Source organism: Poeciliopsis prolifica, unplaced genomic scaffold (assembly GCF_027474105.1).
Source record: "Poeciliopsis prolifica strain line A6 unplaced genomic scaffold, Auburn_PproV2 SCAFFOLD040, whole genome shotgun sequence".
Classification (NCBI taxonomy): domain Eukaryota; kingdom Metazoa; phylum Chordata; class Actinopteri; order Cyprinodontiformes; family Poeciliidae; genus Poeciliopsis; species Poeciliopsis prolifica.
In genome coordinates this window covers 1,201,225-1,220,590 of record NW_026562415.1, presented here as the reverse complement: position 1 = coordinate 1,220,590, position 19,366 = coordinate 1,201,225, and the positions used below count along the sequence as shown (strand labels likewise).

General features: G+C 37.3%; 1 protein-coding gene across 1 annotated transcript in view; it reads left to right on the top strand.

Annotated features, from left to right (window-relative positions):
- The first annotated feature begins 5,484 nt into the window (after window positions 1–5,484).
- LOC129375519 (voltage-dependent calcium channel subunit alpha-2/delta-1-like) overlaps window positions 5,485–19,366 on the top strand; it is a 70,637-nt gene continuing 56,755 nt past the window's right edge. The window contains exons 1-2 of the mRNA XM_055054655.1: window positions 5,485–5,866; window positions 18,812–18,893. Coding sequence (XP_054910630.1) covers window positions 5,787–5,866; window positions 18,812–18,893 — 162 coding nt within the window. The 5' untranslated portion in view covers window positions 5,485–5,786. The remainder of the gene's footprint in view (window positions 5,867–18,811; window positions 18,894–19,366) is intronic.

Genomic DNA, 19,366 nt, shown 5'->3' with positions numbered 1-19,366 from the left:
CTGTGTCCTCCCTTTTTGTTTGTGAAAGATCTCTTAGATTCTTGAGCTATAAAGATGTGTATGCGCTCTTCTTCTGCCTTCAAAGATGTAGTTTGCGTCAGGCAGAGGCATTAAAATGTCTGGCTGTCATTCTGCTTCAGCAACTCGCTGAGAGAAGAGGATGATCAAAACGACAGGAATCTGGAGGGGCCACATCAGACAATGTCGCCGGCTGCATCATCTCATCTCAGGTTGAAGAGAGGTTAGATCTCTTTGCAGCGGCCAAAGAGGAGGTTTGTTTCATCGTTTTAAATTTTTTTCTTTTGAGAGCTTACTTTGACACAATAATTGCCTACATTCCACAATTTACAGGATAGATGGTAATTTGTACTTTTGGCCCAGGCCAAATGAAAGATGCCAACACACTGCCCTTATTTTTTATTTTTATGTAAAACATAAGAATAACTAAAGTAAAATGTTAATGCCAGGACAAAATTTCAATTTTGTATTTTTATTTGTAACAATATTCAAGCTGAAGATGACATCGTCTGCCTTAATTTTATATTAAAGTGACAGACCAAATTGTTGCCATCCGTTATCCCCCAAAACACTGAACTTTCATTTTACAATTTCAGAAAGATGTTGTATACTTATAAATAAGAGCCAGCACAACAAATAACTTCCAGACATTAACTTATCTGTAAATGGTTTACTTGTGTCTAATATAATCCAACTGATCTGTGAATATCTGGAATGTTTTTTTAGAAAACATTCCAGATTAAGTGTCATCATAAAGATTCTATGTATGCATGTACTCTTTTTGGATTTTGGAAATGCAATAAATTGTATTTGACTCATACGCTCTCTGTAATTGCGGTCGGGATTGCATGTTCCCCACGGACAACGCTTGACCATAATTTCCTGTTATTTTCCTTGAAATCACCACATGACCGCAATGTGTTGGCGATGATGAATCCTGGCAATGTTGATGGATGTTCAGTTCCTCCAGATAAGAGTCATGACAACTGAGTAGTCTAGATCAAAGCAAAATGACCAAATTAAGTCAAAATTGCGCAAAGATGGTAGGAACATGAGCTTGAACGACTTGGAGCTGTAACTTCCTCAAAACACTGTCCTGCAAATTATTAGGTGTGAGTTTTGAATAAACTTGCATGTTCACCTTTATTGATTATTTGTATAAAAACAAAAGCGATATTTGAAGTGAAACGGGCCAAAACATTTAATAAGTTTACAGAGAATAAAACATTTTCAAAGACACAGCAAAGTGCTTCATTTTAATTTATTTAAAGAGATAAATAATAAATGACATTACAGCAAAGTGACCATATTCCTATAACGGTGGGTGTCTAGTCTTTGATGGACATTTTGACAATCAATTGGCATCATGACACTCACTTATGCAGCTTTTTACTGCGAATGGAACAAGTTCTCTTGTAGTTCAAGAGCGGACATTTTGAGTGGCAAACTCAGTGAAATATCCCAGGCAGCAGAATCTCGAGAAAGAACCATAATCAAGGGATTACTTTCTGCACACACCAACTGGCTGCGGTTATGAAACCATCAACTGAAGCTGATCTAATTTGGTAACACCAGAACAGGTAATGAGAAGTCAAATACTGGGGCCCTGGAGGTATGGTTTTAAATGTGCCAACGTTTCCCAGTTCTTAATGAGTGTGGATGATGTCAAATAAATCATTCAAGGAAAACAAAATGAGCAACAGAAAGTTTACTGGACATTGTAATACCTACTGATAGTATCGGTAGCATATGAAGTAAAAAAGCCCACTATTGTGGAAAGTTAAAATCACATGATCTACTTCAAAGTGTTTGTAGCCTGCCTCTAGTTCAAGGGCCGTCACCCCCAAATTGGAAGCGTAGCAGGATTTTAAAATCTGCAGTCTCCAACCCAAAGAACAGTTAAGGATGCAGAGAACTCTAAATCTCGCAAACCAGAGCTTGAAAGGATACAGTACAGCTACGGCCTATAACATCAAATCTCTTCAGATCCCCCCCTGAGGGCAGCTCCCATCACTTGGTGCCTGTTTCACCCTGTGCTGCTTCTTCTCTGGGCCTTAACCTATCCTCCTGACAGAAAGGCTTTCACTAATAGTAATGTGATCAGTCAGTGCACAGAGTGTACAGAGACTGCCCTGTCCCAAGTGAGACATCATATCATATACATGGCTGCCATCATTTCAATTTGTTCTGAGGCAAGAAGGTGTAACCATTGCAACTATGGCCAAGAAGAAACTTGAAGTAGGTGCAACACATTTTAGATCCACTCAGATATTCATTTGAAGACATATTGCTGAAGAAACAAATGTAAACACATATTTACAGTCATTCTGGAGAAAAAGAAAAAAAGCTGTTGCTTATCTGTCTCATTTAAATTAGCCTTTCATTTACTTTAAAGAAAGCAAAATATATAAAATTTTTCTCAAGTTTGAAAGTCTTTGAAGTACAGCCACCTTCCTAATCCCTTCCAACTTACCTCATGATACGACTTCATTAGGTTGACAGGTTGTGCCTTCTATTGAAGGCTTGGTTTAAAAAGAACTAAAGCACAGCTGTACGAATCGTTATGCTCTTCCCTCAAGTTCCAACTTTCCTCTTTCACTTTTAGAATATGTATTGAGGAAGATATCCATCCAAGTCAACTCATGAAGCGATCGTACACATGTCCTATCATCTTGCCAAGAAGACACTGTGCGGGGGTGATGGTGATTAAAGTTTAAACTCGGAAGTCATTTGTTGCTGTGGTAACACAGTGGCCCAGTAGAATTGAATGAATCAATTAAGCTTGACGGCCTGTGGGGAAGCCAAGGGTGGAGAAGATTGGTAGTGCAGTTAGTACATGTGGTGCATTCGGTAAAATTGAATACATGGTTTTGTATGAATGCTCCCTTTTTGTTTTGTAGAAGACTCAGCAAAATGGAAATACCAATTTTATGGTGTGGCAGAGAATTTGACAAATAAAATAGCAACGTTTCAAGTTTTCTGACGGAGGTCAGACTTGACAGATCAGCTTAATCATGTTGAGTCACGTCTTGCAGTTTGAACTGCTCTCCAACGTCCATTTTCAGAGTATTGTGGTTGTGAATAAACAGCAGTAAAATCTCAAAGGTCAAAAATGAAGCCAATGGGCAAAGAAATGTCCCTTGTATTGTACATTTCAGCTTGACTTCTTTTGCTACAAAATACTCTGGTTCCAGAATAGATTCTTTGTGCTTTACATGGAGAATTTTATTGAAATTTGTATTTTAAAGTATACGTGGAGAAGAAATCACATATTCCAAGACGTTTGAAGATTTTTATCACCAACCAATGTTCCTTTTAGCGCCAGCAAAATGACGTGCATGCAACGTGAGCTTAGGCCCTGGAAAGAGTTTCTTGCAGAGACAGTGGAGTTTCTAAATTGTGGATCCAATTAGTGGTTGAGGACAGAAGGCCACAGTCTTTCCCTCTCCTCACCCCATACTTCACCGATGTTCCTAATGCTCTAAGAAAGCAGACAGGAGTGTCACATTTCATCACACACAAACACACGTTGACTTTACTTCTGCTGCAGCTTCTTTATTCTGGGAACATAACCTGCGGCCAACTGGACTTCACTGGTCAACAGGTTAAACTAAGAGTATCGTGGGCCATGTTACTGACATTCATGAAACCTTTAGAAATGTCCCCTGAATATTTTTCATTACTTTCTGTTGGCCAATCATTATGACCCAAAATATGTTTAGGTAATGATCGGAAAATAAAATAAAACTTGTGAAAAAAAAAACATTCTTTTTAAAAAATTTTTTAAAGAAAAATACAGTCTCAGGAAAGTGGAACAATTCCCAAAATCCAGTAGTTTATAGATTCAGTTTCAGGATCAGTTATCTAGTATTGCTTCTTATAAGACATTGTTTTTGTCTTTAAGATTATTAGGTACAATATTCAAGCTACTGTTCTTTACAGCAAAACTTGGGTACATTAAAGCAACGTGTTGCACTTTTTTTTTTTAATTCAGCTTCTTCTGAAAAATGTGAACAATCATGACTTTTTACTTATTGGTTAATGCTTTATAATAAAGAAATTATTTCTTGACAAATGTAAGTGAACTTTTTTTTTTCTTGCACACTTAAGTATTTTTAACTTCCTTTCCCTCTGCTGTTGCTCTTGAAATGCTTTCCTCCTCCTCTTAATCCCCTCCCCTTCCTGCCCAGCAAAAGATCCCTGAGGATCAGCTTTTGTCAGTTACAGTGAAACCTGAGAGGGGCAGCGTGAGCAGCTATTTGCACAGTAAATCTATTTAGGTGATTCAAATAACAGCGGGTGAGGAGCATTTTGCTCTGTTTGCCCGTCTCATTAAAATGCACCGCCAACATTTACTTACATACACATAAAAGTATAAACAAGTGATATTTACACAGAAAATAACTGGAATAATAGAGGAAATTGGTTTATAACAGGTGTTTGTAGATAACAGCATTTTAGTATTCACCTCAGTGTATTTCCCAGTAAAGGGAAAAGTCACTTCATATTAAGTTTGCCACAACCCTTGAAGCAAGTGGAATTACCACATTTCTGCATAAACAAAGGCCTTGCACTTGAGGCTAAGAGCTCATACAAAAAAATTAAATGAAGGCATGTAGTGACACAGTAAAATGGTGAACCGTTATTGGGTGAGAATTCTGAGACTTTCTTGAGACGCTCGATTGGATGACAAATGGACTGCTTTATAGGTCGAGGCCAGAAAGTGACGCAAGTGACCAGCAAAGTTGTCCTTGCCTGCAATGCCCAGCTTGCAATGCAGTCTTGCTGTCAAGGACGCAAAGAAACAAGGGTTAAGTAAAAACTATAAGGTAGACTGTATGGATAGGCATAACTAAAATCAACTTCTTCAGTGAGGATTATAGTAGTCTGTGTAAAGAATTTAAGATTAGGTTGATGGCAAGGAGGCCTTCCAATATCAAAGGCTTGGAGATCATAAGATAAATTGTCAAAATGTCAGTGGCAACATGGAAGAAGTTGTCGTGCAATATTAAGAACTTGATGGAAACATTTTACCCCAATGATATATTTTTTTCTTTTACATGCTAGTGGTATGAATAATTTTGGATTTAGCCGTGTGAGATTCAGATTAGTTTAATTTTCCTTCCAGTGTTTAGAAGTAGAAGCAAAAATAATCATTTTTTAACGTTGCCAAAAGACGCAGACACCAATCAATTATGCCATGTGGTCCCCATCTGGCAACTCCCGGAAACACCGAGAGCCAAGAATTACGCGTAGTTTTATTCTTTTTTTTCTTTGTGTTGGCTGCAAATTCATCTCACAAAGACGCACGCATATGCATGCATGTTAATGATAAACAGCATACATGCACTTTTTCTGTGTCTGACATCCCAGACTGGGATATTTCTTGCAGTGTGCGACTGGGCACCGATTTGTTGCTCCCTCCCCTTTTTTTTCTCTCTCTCTCTGTCTTTTTATTCTTTGACACAAGCTGTTGAACTGCTCTATAATAGCCTTTCACAACAAGTGTTGGGCACTTAACAGTTGGCTATCTCACGTCTGAACCTAAAAAAGCAAATCCCTCAACTCCACCGGTGGGAGGAGGATGAGGAGGAAGAGGAGGAGGAGGGAGTCGGATAGCGACCAGATTAGATTTGTTTCCAAACGCGCACCGATGGCGATGTGAGGCGTTTGGATGAGGAGGAGGTCGCTGCTTTGGATTGGTGATCAGTTTTGTTTTTGTTTGCGCATCTTTCTCCCTCATCTCGGGTCGTGCAAAGACAAAAGCCATGGATTACTCTCTTTGCACGTTGCTGCTTCTGACGACTCTTTCGTCGGTTTCGCCCGGACAATTCCCAACATCCCAGATGTGAGTACAGCTTCAAACAGCCTGTTGGCTTCCCAAACTCCCCGGCAGTTATTTCTGTCGGAGCGCTTGCTTGTGTGAAACCGTAACACTCCCCCCCCCCGCTACTAGTCTGAGCAAAGGAAGGGAAAGTTTATATAAAGTCAAATTTGACTTAATGAAACATGTTTTAGTTGTTCTTACTATAAGCTTGCAGCGCTGTGACGTGCGTCTTGCTGTCTTCATCCTGGAAAGATGATTAAAGTTCAATGTCTTAAAAGTTTTCCAGTTGCACCTTTAAAGAGACTTTTGTTCTGAATTTAAGTTATATGAAGTCAAGTACAGAGTTGAGCTACTTTTAGCATCATTTATTGGCAATATTTAGCTTTCTTGTGGTTTTGTTTCTCATATAAATAAATACATGGGGCGGGGTCTTGAGGATGTTAAAAAAAAATCAACCAAATGTTTTTATAAGCATATATATATATATATAGTAAAACAACTAACTATACTTTTAATTACAAATAAATGGCCAAGTCATGCCATTTGTTAGTTGATGTCACAAGTTTAATTATCTGTCATTTTGGTATCCAGAATATGAATAGTTTAGAAACTACTGCTGTGAAACATGGGTTAAGAATAGAACGTGTTAAGCTTTTCACGTCAGAGTAATCCCATAGAAAACTATTATAAAAATCTAAATGTTTGCTTAAACAGCATGAGGATTTTTTGGGATTAAGATTTTTAGTTTGCTTTGGTTCCTTCCTCTCTCAGACAAGCTTCAGCCTCTACAATCATCTGATCTGGTTTTATTCTAATTAAAGGTACAAGTTGTCTTCTGCAGGTTTATTAGCTGCTTCTATTTATTATTTTTTTAGAATGGCATCTTTTAGTTTAAAACTAGATTAGTTGCCTAGCTGCCTCTTATTATTTGTTTAATACTGATAAAATGACGAGCCTAGGCATCACCAAATCAGGCCAGACTCAAATGTTTCATGTTTTTCTTTTCGTTTTTGAAGGCTGTTATGAAACGTTTACAAATTCAGTTACACTGGGTAGTTATGTGGAGATGTCAATTACATCTATAATAAAAGAAGCTGGGAATTGATTCATTATTAATGTCCTTATGTAAAAAGTAAAGAGAAAAGATAAAGTTAAGAGCTTTTGGGCATAGTAACTGCTAAGGTAACTGGAGTTAAAAAAGAAAAACAATATTGCTGGACACATGGAAGTTTTGAGAATTGTTCTTGTTTTTTCTTCTATTGTTGACTTGAATTGCTTCACAAGTTCCATCTCGACTGCATGTTGGAAGAAGATCATCGGTGACCAACAATCCTCCTGCTTTCATTTCAATCTAAATAATTTTTGGCTGCTACATATGTAACCCTTTAGTGCATACTATAACTTTAGACAAAAAGTTAATTCAATGTCATTCAAGTTAAGAGTGTAGAATCTAATTTTAGAAATCCTAAATTTTGTTTTAGAGTTATCTAAATATAATTTGAGTCAATGTGCAGCTGTTGAACTCTTTCAATTTTGACCTTGCTTTATTGTTTTTATATCTCTAAGTGACATAATCCTAACCAAATGTTTGTAAGTAGACCCTTGCAGGTTGTTTTATTCATTGCTTCAGACCACTCAGCTTTGCTCCCAGTCATGAGGTGAAATGATGTAATTTGCTCTGCAGAACGTAAATTTGTGTTATGAACTCATAGCATGAGGCGGAGATATTGCGGGAGGAGGCGAGGTGTCTCTTGCCCTTGTCTAAATTTGACTTCTGACCTGGATATCGCTGGTACTAATTCAACCTTTACTCTTCATGCAGCACTTCACTGTTAATCAACAGGTTGACAACAATCCTATGGTTCAAGGGAGCCTGGGCAAAACAAGATTGGTCTTGAATGCAGCCCAAGTCTGCTCTCAGAGAGGTGGTGAGCCATGAGCCATGATGGCACTTAGCCTAATGGCTGGGAGCGATGATGTCACACTTTGAGTCGCCTACCCACTCCCTATATTTTATGGGCACTAAGTGGATTGATCTGTGGGCTGTGTACATGATGTTCACACAGGGAGCTGCACAACCAGATGCAAGTGATTACTTAAAATGGGGAAAGGTCAGCTCAGGAGACAGGATTCAAAGTATAAACAAAGCATTGTTATATTGTTGTTATATATATTCATAGTTTAGTTGTGTTGCAATTTGCCTTTTTTTTCAGAGTGGGATGAGTTGGGTTTTCCTTTGGATTGTCATGTTTAGATTAACAACCTTTGTCTTGATTGCTCAAGGAAGAAATCACTAAGAACATCAAATGATAAGGACAAAGTTGGAGAGATTGAATTATGTCTGTCTTTTCTTTTTGACCTTTTCTTCTTACTATCTTTCTCATGGGTTAATGTTTCCTCTTTCTGTCCATCCTCTTTCTACCCAGCTCACTTATTTATCTTTTTATCTTTTTTGTCTCCTTGGAGTTGGCATTAAACCTACTTTTGTCTGAGTGACACAAATGTTAACCTGTAGTAATTTCCTCTGGATCCCAGACACTTGGTGTTAATACTGTTGTCTGTAGTCCCATTGTTACACCCAATATAAAATGACGCAACAAACAGAAACTCTCCATTATGCATACAATTGTGACTTTAATCTGCCATGTAGCAATCACAGAATGATTATGAGTCAACATTTTACAATTGACTTGCAACAAAGAAAACTTATTAATACTTTGTATGTGCTTTATGTAACTAGTGCAAGAAGATTTGAACCAGAAAATGTGCCTGCGTCTCTGGAAAATCATGCTGGCGACAGTCACACGGTCCAACACATTGGTAGTTTTTTTTTTTTTTTTTTGCTATTTATACATATTAGTTTTGATTCTACTACTCAAAGTGCCTCAGGCAAGTCTTCTTGATTAAATAACATCTTGGGCTGTTGAATATTTCTGCATCTTCCAAGAGACAATGTCTCATCTAGTAAAATACCCAAGAAAAGAAAGTTGTAAGAAATAATTTTCCTTCATTTTCCGTGTCATCTTTGAAAATAGCAGTGGTAGCCGAGTGACGTTTGGGGTGGATTATATCAACTGTAACAAGTAACAGATGAAAAACTGTGGTCTTGAGTTCTTTTAACTGTGATTTGTAAGCTTTTATGTTTCAGCTTGTTTGCTTATACATTATCTTTTCGACTTTGATTCTCAACATTCTGTCTTTTTTTCACTTCCTTTTGGCCCATTCTTTCTAAATTTAGAAAGGCCCTACTCGAATGAAAGAAAGAAGCCAAAGGTCTTGCTCAAATATTAGGGTAAAGCAAAAATGACTGGAGTGCAAAGTGGCAGAAGGCTTTGCAGAAATGTGAATGCTCAGATTCCTGTCAATTTTGTGATCTCTACCTATACATAGAATCCAGATTAAGTTTCCTGTCCCACGTTTCTGAAGAGACTGGCATGTCTGTAAACAAGAAATCGCAGGGAGCAACTCCAGTGCAGCTTTATTGCGTTAACAATCTTTTGCCACATGGAAATTCCCAAGAATTTTCCATTACACTGTTTCCCAGGCAACCTTGGGAATAGCTAGCAGCTGTTTTTTCATGGAAGCTTAGTTTGCTGCAGCAACTAGATGCTTACAGAGACTCGCAGTGTGAGTCTCTTTTAAGTTAGCTTGTAAGCTTTTTTTCATAGTTATGTTACAGAGAAAGATGTCTGCATAATCAAGCGCTAAACCCATACAGTAGTTGACTTCATTAAATGCAGCACAGAGTCAGTGGAGTGGGCTGCGTGTGTCTGGGAGTTGGATTGGAAAATATGACTGAAAATATTCTGTATATTTTTAGACATTAACATGATATGTGATCTGTAAATGACAAACACCCTGTTGAGGCCAGTCACTCCCGTCCTTCCAACTGCTGAGTTTACAAAAGCTTGATGTGATGAATTGGCTAAATATTAAATTTAACAACCAGAACTTGACCCTGAATCATATTGTACATGATGTACTTAGCCATTTATATACGGTGAAGATGGCACAGTGACATTCAAAATGAACATCAAAGAAATGAAAATAGGAAGACTTTGTGACTTTCTTGTTGACGTCGTGCTACTTTTGTTAATGGCTGCAAAACATTGTTTGTTTTTGCCATCACTGAATAGCAGTTTAACAAAACACACTGAGCTCAAACTAAAGAGCAGAAGTTATATGTTGCATCCAATGGTGAATTATGTCTCTTGTTCTTCTCTCTCAAAAGATTCTTCTCTTTCAAATGTCTCAGACATTTGTATCCCAAACAGAAAGAAAGCAAGTTTTGTTAAGTACGCTAAAAGAGCACTTTAAAAGTCATGTACTGCTCAATTTGTTGTTCCTTACTGTCTACTGTGATCATGTTCTTGCAGGATCCTTGCAGAGTTCTCAAGTCTGTTGTAAAAAGTAGGTAATATTGCAACAAGTGGAGTATGTACAAGGCTGGATTAGAGCCTGGTAGTTAGACTTGCAATATGAAAGTTTCAGAGAACAAATACGTCTGTAAATGCAAATAGTTAAGTAGTCATAGTACCAAATGACAAGATTTCTAGATGCAGAAATCACCTCCGGTGAGAAACCACAGAACATCCGTTTCTTGAAGAATCATAGACAAAGTGGTTCTATGATAATATTTGACTTGTTTCGAGTCTCTTAACAGAATTGTATTGAGATGCAAGAACTGACCAGTGTTGCGACCTCACTGGACACTATAGCTGGTCCTCAGTGACAGGAGTCCGCCTGAGTAGGCGAGTAGACTGATGTTAATTGGACATATCGGCCAGGGGGTTGTTGGGGATGGGCCTGAACTGTCTATACTTACACATCCGTCAGAGATTGTCTGTCTGCTGTAAAGCTGAAGGGTAGTTTTGAAGTATGGATGGATGAGTAGGGAGTTGCTCAGGAAGTGTGAAGGTGACAGGGATGATGAGGTTTAGTCATCAAAGCAGAGGCCATGAAGAAGAGGCAGAGACAGTCTGAGGGGTGGGCAATGGAAAATAAGCTATAAACAGTTAGCAGTTAATTATTTAATCAGAGCCAGTTTCTATAAGCTTTGACCTGGGTAATGTGACTAATAAACTGGTAAAAACATTTCTTTTTAGGACTATTTAATGCATTTTAACATTATTTTCTCTTTGCAAATCCTTTAAACTTTAGGTTTCCCTACCACTCTCTGTGAATTCTGCTTTTTTAACCACCATTTATTGCAGGTGATTTAGGCCAGTTAGTCTGTCCAACTGGCCTAATATATAGGTAATATATAGAGCTTAAATATCTTCCAATTGAAATAATTCATCCTGTATACCACACCTAAGCAGTCTTTTGCAATTACCATACAGACTGAGATTGCGGTAGCAATTTTGACTCAGTAAATTGTGGATCTCTCTCCTTATTTATGGTTCACGAGAGGTTGTTTCCTGCTTTCCAGTCATTTCTAAGACACGGACAGATTCTCATTCCTTCTCCTTCTGGACACAAAACCTGAAAGCAGGTCAAATTATTTAAAATATTTAAAATAACATGTTTGTGTATGTTGGGCAGAAGGTTTTTCTCATTATCTTCAGAAAACCTGGCCTTGCTTCTAGTCATAAACCCATCCTACAAATGTATTGTTTTTGTCAAAGAATGTTTACAAGCGAACAAGAATGCAATTAGATTTATTGAGAAACATATTGCCCTCATGATGTTTGGTATCCTTTGGGTACTCTGTCACATATTAAAAAACAAACCCAGCCTGCTGACGGGTTCACTTATGAAAGTGAAATATCGTGACTTCCAAAGGTGGATCAGCAGATAATTCAGCAAAGGCTGTGAACACGTTTGTAAATGTGATCTCTTGGTTTGCAGTTTTTAACAAATCTGCTAAACACTAAATCAAATTTTCACATTGTCATAATGGGGTATTTGTGTGTAGAATTTCGAGGAAAGAAATACATTTTAATAAAATTTTTGGAATAAGACTGCAATATAAAAAAGTGGAAAATGTGAAGCATTGAATAGTTTCCGGATGCACTGTATGTAGGCATTGTAAACATTTTCTGCTCCACTACAAAGGCTGAGTCAAGAACAAAGCTGATGCATGCTATTTGGTTGTGAATCACAGAACTCAATTTTCTGCATGAAAGAGTACAACCTACATAGGGTTTTTTTGTTTCAGTTTGGTATAAATGGTGATGAATTAGAAGGCGAGTGTTTCATTTCATAATGAGCCTCAGAAATGAGAAAATGCATGAAACACTGATCTATGTAGTTATACTTAAAAATTAGATAACACAAGAAAATGGCAAAAATCTATAAATATTGCCTCCCTTAAACTACCTTTTGTGTAGTTCAAGGGCGTTTGCCTACAAACCCTCCTCATCATTGTGGCTGGGCCTCATAAAACTTCAACTCAGCTCATTTACAGCTGTTGTACAGCAAATGCAAGTACTTTATCAAGCGCTGAGATTACATTTGTCAAGGCTTCACTTAAACACTGCTTTTCCGCTTAAGGATGGGGAATTGCAATAAAATGTTCTGGCTGGTTTGCTAAGAGGAAAATGAACATTAGAGGCAGAGCCATCAGAGTTTGCCATAGAAACTAATGGGATAAGGAGACACTTACAAAGCCTGCAATCATGTCTTTATTGACTTTGGTAAATGGGGAAATATCAGTAGTGTTGTTTGAACCTTGTAGGGAACAGGTGATGCATGATGGATTGAACAAAAATAATCTCAATAAGTTATCAATTGTCAACACATTAAGGATCTTTTAATGTTGTAAAACATATGCACACGTTTGATTGTAAATGGAAGCAAGGTCAGATATTCTGAAGACAATGAGGAAAACCTTCTGTCCAACATACACAAACATGTTATTTATTTGTTTTAACAACAAAAAATGACCTGAAACCAAGATGGTTTCACGTTTGCAATCGGTGGTTACAAATGTGCCCAGAAGAAGGAGGAACAAGAATGTGTCTATGTCTTGGAGTCATGATTAATGCGATCATGTAATCATGTTGCAGAATTGAAACAAAAGAAAACTTTCAAACAGATTTACCGGCAGAAGGCAGGCGTTTTATAACACAAACAGAATATTATATGAAATAAAAACAACCCCTCATAAAACATAAAGACAGAGAGCCACAATTTACTGAATCAAAATTGCCATCACTATATTGGTGCGTAAATCACAACTGTAAAAGAACCATACCTGTGCTCTTCCACAGATGCTCTAACTAGATAACAAAGCATCTCTGGAAAAGCAGGCAGTTGGTTCTTCCTGTCCGGTAACTAAATCCAATGTAAGAAAAACATCTGGGGGAAGCATTTGACTCATTAGACTTTGACTAGATCAATATCTTGATCCTGTTTCTTACATTTAAGAAATCTTTTTAAAATATGAGAAGTGGTATGCTCTTTTTTTTTTTTAACCAGTCTGGACATATTTTCAATTTCGTGTCTATAAGCTATTCAGAATTCAGCAGTCAGATTTTTAGTAAATATTCTTGTATTGTAGGCTCTTCATTGGGGGATTTTAGAATTTGCTTTTAAGATTCTGCTGTCACCCACACGGCTCTAAAAGGCCAGGCTCCTTTGTGTCGGCTTTTAGCCAAACGCTTCAAACACCAGGGAGAATTTGGTGGTGTTTCAAATTTGTTGCTCCCTAAACTGTTTCAAAGTTTTCCCAGGCAACTTTGTGTTGCTGACTCCATGGGCATTTTTAGTTGCTTCTCTAAATAATGCTGCTCTTTTTCTGGCCTAACAGGTTTAGGTGGAAACTCCTATAAAATATATTATAACTTTCAGTCCTTTTCAGACAAACTAAGAAGGACTGAAATAAGGAAACAAAGTGGTTGGTTGTCCTTTTCAGAAGCCTGTCAAGCCCATACCTTATCTGCTGCATCACTTCTCAGTTAGAGCTCTTATGTGCTATACCCTAGTGGTTCAATTACATTCCTGCCCACATCCTCAAACATTTCCTTCTCCGTGTGTGTCACTGCTCGAGATCATTTCAGCCTTTTTCGTCTAAGAACACACCAAATTACAATGATTATAATATTTTAAACCCAGATCTTGAGGGGTTTTACTTTACAGGATTATTTTGTGATGTTTTCATCTTCACTAGATGTACTAATGTAGATTAGATTCAGAGTCAAATATTGAGAAGCTGGAATAGGTGGAAAAGCAAAGGTTGTTTAATTTTGCATTCCTGTAACTTTGTAATTTGATATGGTGAGGGTCTGTGTTTAAAAGTAGCCATCAACTGGTATAACGCAGTTGAGTTTCCATTTTATTAACTGATACAGCCAAAGGTCATCACATTCCTGCCCAATTACTTTTTGCATCTCTATTCAAAATTGGTATATTTATATATTTCCTATTGGCTCCACCATCTGCCATCGTTACCTCTGACCCACAGACAACCCCTTACTATTCCTTAAAACACTTAACACTCCAGCTACTGATAGACTCAGACAGGCATGGATGTGCATACATAAAACAGCTTGTCTTACAGTCATTATAGTGAACTGTAGGAATATTTTTTTCCATTTTAAAGTGCCCCTACGTACATCTGCATCAGCTATTGTGTGTGGGGGTAAAAGTGTTAAACCTGTAGTAAGAGACAGCATTTTTATTTCAGAGAGTTTGATTAGTGAGAAGGAGCTCTCGTCTATTTCCTCAAGAAATCCTGTAATGGTGATAACAGAGTATTTTATTTTTTATACAGTTTTACTTCACATTTGTTTTTAATTAGGTCAATTTAAAGTTGATGAAACTAAAGCCTTGGATTTATTTTTTTTGTTCCAAAACCTTTTCTTCTGAGTTGTGGTATTACTTGCATGTGGCCTCTAAGTAATGTGAGCCTACAAAAAAGCTGTGCAGTTTGGCTTTGCAATTAATCACAGCATCTATGTTAATAAATGCTTATTTAGAGAAAGTTAGTTTAAAGCAATTAAAAATGAACACTTGGTGCCAATGAAAGATGGCAGCAGCAGTGGGCACAATGTGGGAAAAAAACATTGATGTGAATAAAACATAACAGCCATCAACTTTAGAGAAAATAATTAATATGAGAAGCTGCAGTTAAGCAAACAAATGCTTAACCCACTGGTCTAATACTTTAGGCAAGTTGTGACCCATTTAACTGCAACCACACAGAAAATCCTGAATCTTTGCACTGTCTTTTGTACAATTTGATGCTAGATATTACTTTTCTATATTTTGGATCCGAAGGTTGCGTAAATTACCCTGAAAGGTTTCCGATAGTGGCTACAATAAACTGTTTCAAGACAGATTATTTTTCATGGAGCTCTGAGTTTAATAGATTTGCTATTAGAAAACCCCATAGATATATGTTTTTGTCTCAAATGTATTATATCCTGTAATATTTTATGTATAGCCACACTTATGCATTCCCTTATTTAGTTACAGCTATTTGGGATTCCAAAAACAAAACGATTGTCATAGGTTACTGACCTATGCTGAGTGAAGTCAAACGCTGATAAAGATTTGGCTTTTTGACAGGTCAACTTGGTCGCCGTCAGGGGGCAGACAGGCACACAGGACTACCGGGGACTTTCCCAGTGAGCCAATTGGTTAGTTGGCTGGTGGTTCAGCCCATGGAGAAGCTGTCACATTCATGCAGTATGCTCTTGCCTTCTCTATCTCTTTTCCGCTACATTCAAGCCCGTCATAGATCTCCTCACTGAGCACCAGTGCAGTGGACTTGCAAACACATGAACAAGAGCTACAGGACCAGCTGACAAAACCCGTCCCACAAAGCCTGGGCTACAAAAACAAACAGCCGCTGCCGTGCTTATTAAAAACTCAATAGTCATGAAAGAAAAAAGCCTCTTCTGTCCCTACTAGGGCCACATAAATTAGATCTCTCGTTTGTGTTTTACATCCTGCACAGTGCTGTGGTTCTAGCTCATCATAAAGGACTGGCCCATGGTGAAAAAACATCCTTAAGCAGTACATGATTTAGTGGTTGCTCAAAAAAAAAATCACCACCACTATCAGTGTGTAAAAGCAATCACAAACAATTGCTTATCCAAGTTGGGCCACTTTTTCAACCAGTGCGTCTCCTGGTTGTCCTGACCATAATTGGCAGGTTCTTGTAATTAGTGAACTTCGTACATTCCTACCTTCTGAAACCTCATCTGAAAGCACTTCCATCCAAGAACACCATAATTACTCCAAAAGGTGCTCCAACAACACTTGCCAAATTTGGACACTGTTAAATTTCATCCAATTTAAGAAGGTAGGATTGTGCAATTTTGTCTAATCTTTTCAGTGGTTGAACTATTAACAAGGGAAGATATGTGTTAGAAGTTGCTGGGATAAACTCGAGTAGAATGAGTAAAAATCAAAATAGTAAACATTTGGCAAAACGGACAAAAGAAGTTGAGCAGAAAAGGGGCTCAAACTGCCTATCATAGAAAAAAATGCCTGCTTTAGAAGTGGGTGATATTGATGACTCAGTGAGACAAATGTGAGAGAACAGAGGCGTACAGTGCCAGCGGCCCTAACACTTGGCTGATTTTCACATGGTTTCTCTCATTTCCAGCCCTGAGGTCTATAACCACTGCAGACAAATCACTCTGCATTGCTCAACCACCATTACAGTTATTTCCTTCTGTTGCTCGTCCTTACTCATCCCTTACCCGGTTCTTATTTCCCAAAAGATTAAGGTTGAAAGCCCAAAGTGGTTCAGAATAGGCAAAACTTTACTAACTTATTTAAATATTTGTTATTGCTTACTTCTTTCTTGAAATGTATTTTTGGTCTTTATTTGAAAACTGCTTAACTTTAAGAAGCCTTCAGACCAACACTTTACCTTACATTTTTATGTATTCCTTATAACACACCTAACAACTCTCTCTTTGTAGAGAACTCATAACAATAAATCTTAGAAAAGACCTTGTTTGGCTTAAGTGCTTTGTAGTACTTCACATAAACTTTCCAAAAAGCTGAACGTTCCACAAATACTTCAAGAAGTATTTGCATATATATATATATATATATATATATATATATATATATATATATATATATATATATATATATATATATATATCTTTGTAGATATATACAAAGAGATATACATCTACCATATATTAATCATGGTTACAAATGATTAATAGTCATTTGTAACCATAACCAACACATTACAATGCCTTTCCCTTTAAACACCAGAATCCCTGTCATCCATCAGGGCATCTGGGTTACAGCTCTCTAAACGCTGAAATAGCATTCATGCTCAAATAAACTTCAAAGTATAGACCTAGAGATTTTATTTGATTGGAAATATGCTAAGTTGCTTTACTTTTTTTTTTTTTTTGTCAACCTCTGGCTATGTGCCCCAACTCAGAGAAACGTTGGGTGCAAAAGTTTGAAAAGGGGAATGTGCTGACATTAGGTTCCTTCTATATTTGCCCTGTGCCACTTGCAGCTGTCTCTTGGCAGGCTAAATATAAAGTGTGGCTTCTATGCCACATATTTCCACTGGTCATATTTTATCTCTTGATAACCTCAACAGTGGTCAGATCTAAAAAGTGTTACACAGTTTCATTGACAAAAAAAAATGATTTAAAATCCTGGGGAAGGAGACAATTTGGAAATATAAAATTTTAAACTGGAATACTCGCAAAGATTAGCCAGAAAACAGGAGACTGATGGATGCATTGTATTAGCATCTGTTTACTTGTCAAGACTGTTTCTCCAGAGAAATGTTTGTCAGTTTTTTTGATAAGATGCTAATTACCAGAGAAGAGCTTGTAAAAGAAAAATACTGGTTCATCTATTTGAAGCATTTAAAAACATGGGAACCATCCTGACAAATTACATGAAGATATTAATACCAACCTGTTTAACTGGAAATATTGCACATTAGAAAACAAACTTGCATCAAATATTTATTGAATTGAAAGGGGATCTGAAAGCAGCTTTTAGAGCAGACAAGACAGGATTTGAGTATTTCACAGTGTTCAATTCATCATCCAAAAATTAACTGCAGACTTACCCAGACATGACTGCTGACCTCCAAGACCTCCGACACATTAAATTTGAGTTATTTATTAAATCTGTATGGCATAATGAAATTTTCTAAAGAGAATTGAAAAAATATTAAACTTCCTCACAATATTTTTTTAATATATACCTGCAGTTGTAGCTACAACAAATTTGGCTTCCAGAAGAAAGCTATTGTTGAATTCCATAAGAAGACTTGTTTTCAATTTGCCACAACTCCTGCAAGGGTCCCAGGTACAGAGATGGGAAAAAGTTGCCGTGGTCAGTTGAGCACTACTCCAAACAAATGGAGAGACTCATCATTGTTTTGAAAGCGTTGATCCTGCACACACTTGTACACAAACATGCATAACCAAAACTGAACTGGATGTTGATTACTCTATAAGGAGCTGCAGTGCTGAAAGTCATCTGTTAAGCTACAGTGGAGAAATATGATGTACAGCTGTTTAGATGTTCTCTTAACTGTTTATACATGTTAATTGAAGCTGGCTTCACACCAAGGTCACAAAATGCTGCTGGTTGAGTTGTTATGAAATATAGCAAGGGTAAAGATGGATTACACTTGACTCAGACATCTCATATGTTCTGATCGTTCTCTAGATTGTGAAGTTACACAACCCCCCACATCCACCCCACAGCAATAATAATAAAAAAAGCTTTTTGTTGTTATTTTTGTTAATCATGGGCAAAATACATTAGCCAGCATGTTAACCCAGAGGCCAAGACAGTTTTCAAAACCATGAAAGCCCTTGCTTTAATACACATGGGAACTAGACCAACTTACAGTTCACACTTGACTAAACATTAATATTTCATGCTTCCCTTCCCTGAGTCTGTGTGGGTATTTTAGCGAGTTGGTTTACTTGATAATATGATATGGTAATGTAGGTGGTTTTCCAGTTGAATGAGACAAACATTTTTTTTTGTTCTATTTTCCACTTGCAGCATCAAAGACTGGGTGTTCCAGATTCAAAAAGACTTGATCACATTAACAGACAAAGCTAGTGGGTTGGAGGACCTAATAAAGGTAAGAGCCTTTATTTTCTTTGACATTGTTATTCGATAGTGCCATTCTATAAATTGATTGCATGGTGAATGATGAGCACCAGCACATCTGTGACCCAGGTTCTAACCCTACTCTGATTATTTGCTAAATTTACTTTTAGCAAATACTTTTTGTTGCAAGGTGTCCTTAAACTTTTTCACTTTGTTTTGTTACAACCCAAAATTCAAATGTATTTAGTTTGGATTTTATCTGGCAGCCCAACACAAAGCAGTGAACCATTTGTGACGTGGAAGCAAAATGTTACATACTTTATAATACAGTTGCAAATTAATGTCTGAAAAGTGGGTGAGTCAGAAGACTTGTAGTGATCCACAGCTTGGGTAGGAGAATTTGACAGGACAGATGTTGGGCATGCAGTCCACAGATTTGCCCAAAAGAAAGACGTTGTTAAAAGAGAATAACAATTAAACTTTGTTTCCTAAATCAAAAACACT